Raw genomic sequence first — 1,553 nt, 5'->3', positions numbered from 1 at the left:
AAAGCAGATTCATTATGGAACAGAATGTAGCTATAGTCCGCCCCAGTCTCATAACAAAATGTCGGGTTGTTGTTTTTTGTAAATAATTTCAGTATAATTTCACGTAAGAAGAAAAGTAAACGAGTTTTGGAAATAACAAAGTTTTTTTTTCAATTTAGAAAACAAGCGGCTCAGAAATAAACAATTTGTAGTAAATTCCATAGTATGAAAAAAGGCGTTCTCTGTGGGACGGATTATACGTTTATCTTCGACTAAAGCCAAATCCAAGAAACACGCACAATGGGTCAATTAAGTAGAACGTAGCATTCCAGTGAAAAACCGAATGCACCCCTCTGTGTAACAGGACTTACCTTGAAGAGTCGAAGAATATTTGCAACCATGATGGACACAAGACTGGACGCGGCGCCTATCACCCCGGCAACCGGGTGCAGGGGTTTATACCGCGGTAAAGTCCCATCGGTGCATTTGTACTTCTCAAAGTCTATCGTGGACAACTGGGCTTTAATGAAATCCATGCACTGTTCCAGCGCGTAGGTATCAAGACTGCACGTGTCCAGGATGTGAACCCCTATTGTAATTCCAGGCAACAAGGTGGGATTCTTATTTATCGTATCCACGGCATACAGCATCGCCTCCAGTCTCTGGATACCCTTCTCCTTTTTAATCTGACCACAGCTCGTGCCGTTCTGTCCCTTTTCGTGCATGGGGAAAAGTCCTCCGAATATCACCTCACCGTCGGTTATTATTTTCCTGTTCTGCTCTCCCGGCATTCCGGCCCCGAAGGCAGGTGCGACAACTTCAGTGATCATCGTTTGTGTTAATAATAAACATCTCAAAAGCCAGTAAACCTTTTTGATATTTGGTGTCATACCTTGACGTCACCCCCTTCTTTTTGTTTGTTTGATTTTTTTTTGATTTTTTTTTTTGTGGGGTTTTGTTTGTTGTGTGTTGTTGTTGCTACTTCTGATGATGCCCTTGGTGTTCAGATGTCACCTCACGTTCCACACCTGTCCCCAACTGCAATTAACCCTCAGGTGAGCTAGTCCTAGGAGTCGGCATCTTGGCGAGCGACGGCGAAACGTGGTTCTGAGACAAATGCGATCACGAACTGACGGCGTAAAGAACGAAAAGACCGCGGTGGACCTGCGCAGTGCTGTCGCCGATCGATGGGCGAACAGCCGAAGAAAGCGAGTAATAATCCTAAACAGTTAAGTGCCAATTAAAGGAGAACCTTACCGTGTTTTCTCGATTCGTCGACAACGTTTTGTAACGCGATTTGGGGAATTTACTGCATTACCTGAAAATCATATGATAAATAGTACACAAAAAAACAGTCGTTTTTTATTTAGATTAAAAACAGGGAGTTGTAGGAAATAGTTTTACCTCCTTACGCATCTACTTTCTATCGTCAGTCCTTGGCTATGTGTAGATCGAATGATATTAATAGAGACAGACAGACAAGAGAGAGAGAGAGAGAGAGAGAGAGAGAGAGAGAGAGAGAGAGAGAGAGAGAGAGAGAGAGAGAGAGAGAGAGAGAGAGAGAGAGAGGGGCA

At 43.5% G+C, this 1,553-nt stretch overlaps 1 protein-coding gene across 1 annotated transcript; it reads right to left on the bottom strand.

The window, feature by feature from the left end:
* Window positions 1-284: 284 nt before the first annotated feature.
* LOC121368839 (metabotropic glutamate receptor 8-like) lies at window positions 285-1,281 on the bottom strand. Its single transcript, XM_041493585.1, has one exon. It carries the CDS (start codon window positions 867-869, stop codon window positions 285-287), a length of 585 nt encoding a protein of 194 aa, XP_041349519.1. The 5' UTR covers window positions 870-1,281.
* Between the last annotated feature and the right edge of the window lie 272 nt (window positions 1,282-1,553).

Source organism: Gigantopelta aegis, chromosome 3 (assembly GCF_016097555.1).
Source record: "Gigantopelta aegis isolate Gae_Host chromosome 3, Gae_host_genome, whole genome shotgun sequence".
NCBI classification, from domain to species: domain Eukaryota; kingdom Metazoa; phylum Mollusca; class Gastropoda; order Neomphalida; family Peltospiridae; genus Gigantopelta; species Gigantopelta aegis.
This window is presented reverse-complemented; position numbering and strand designations above follow the sequence as displayed.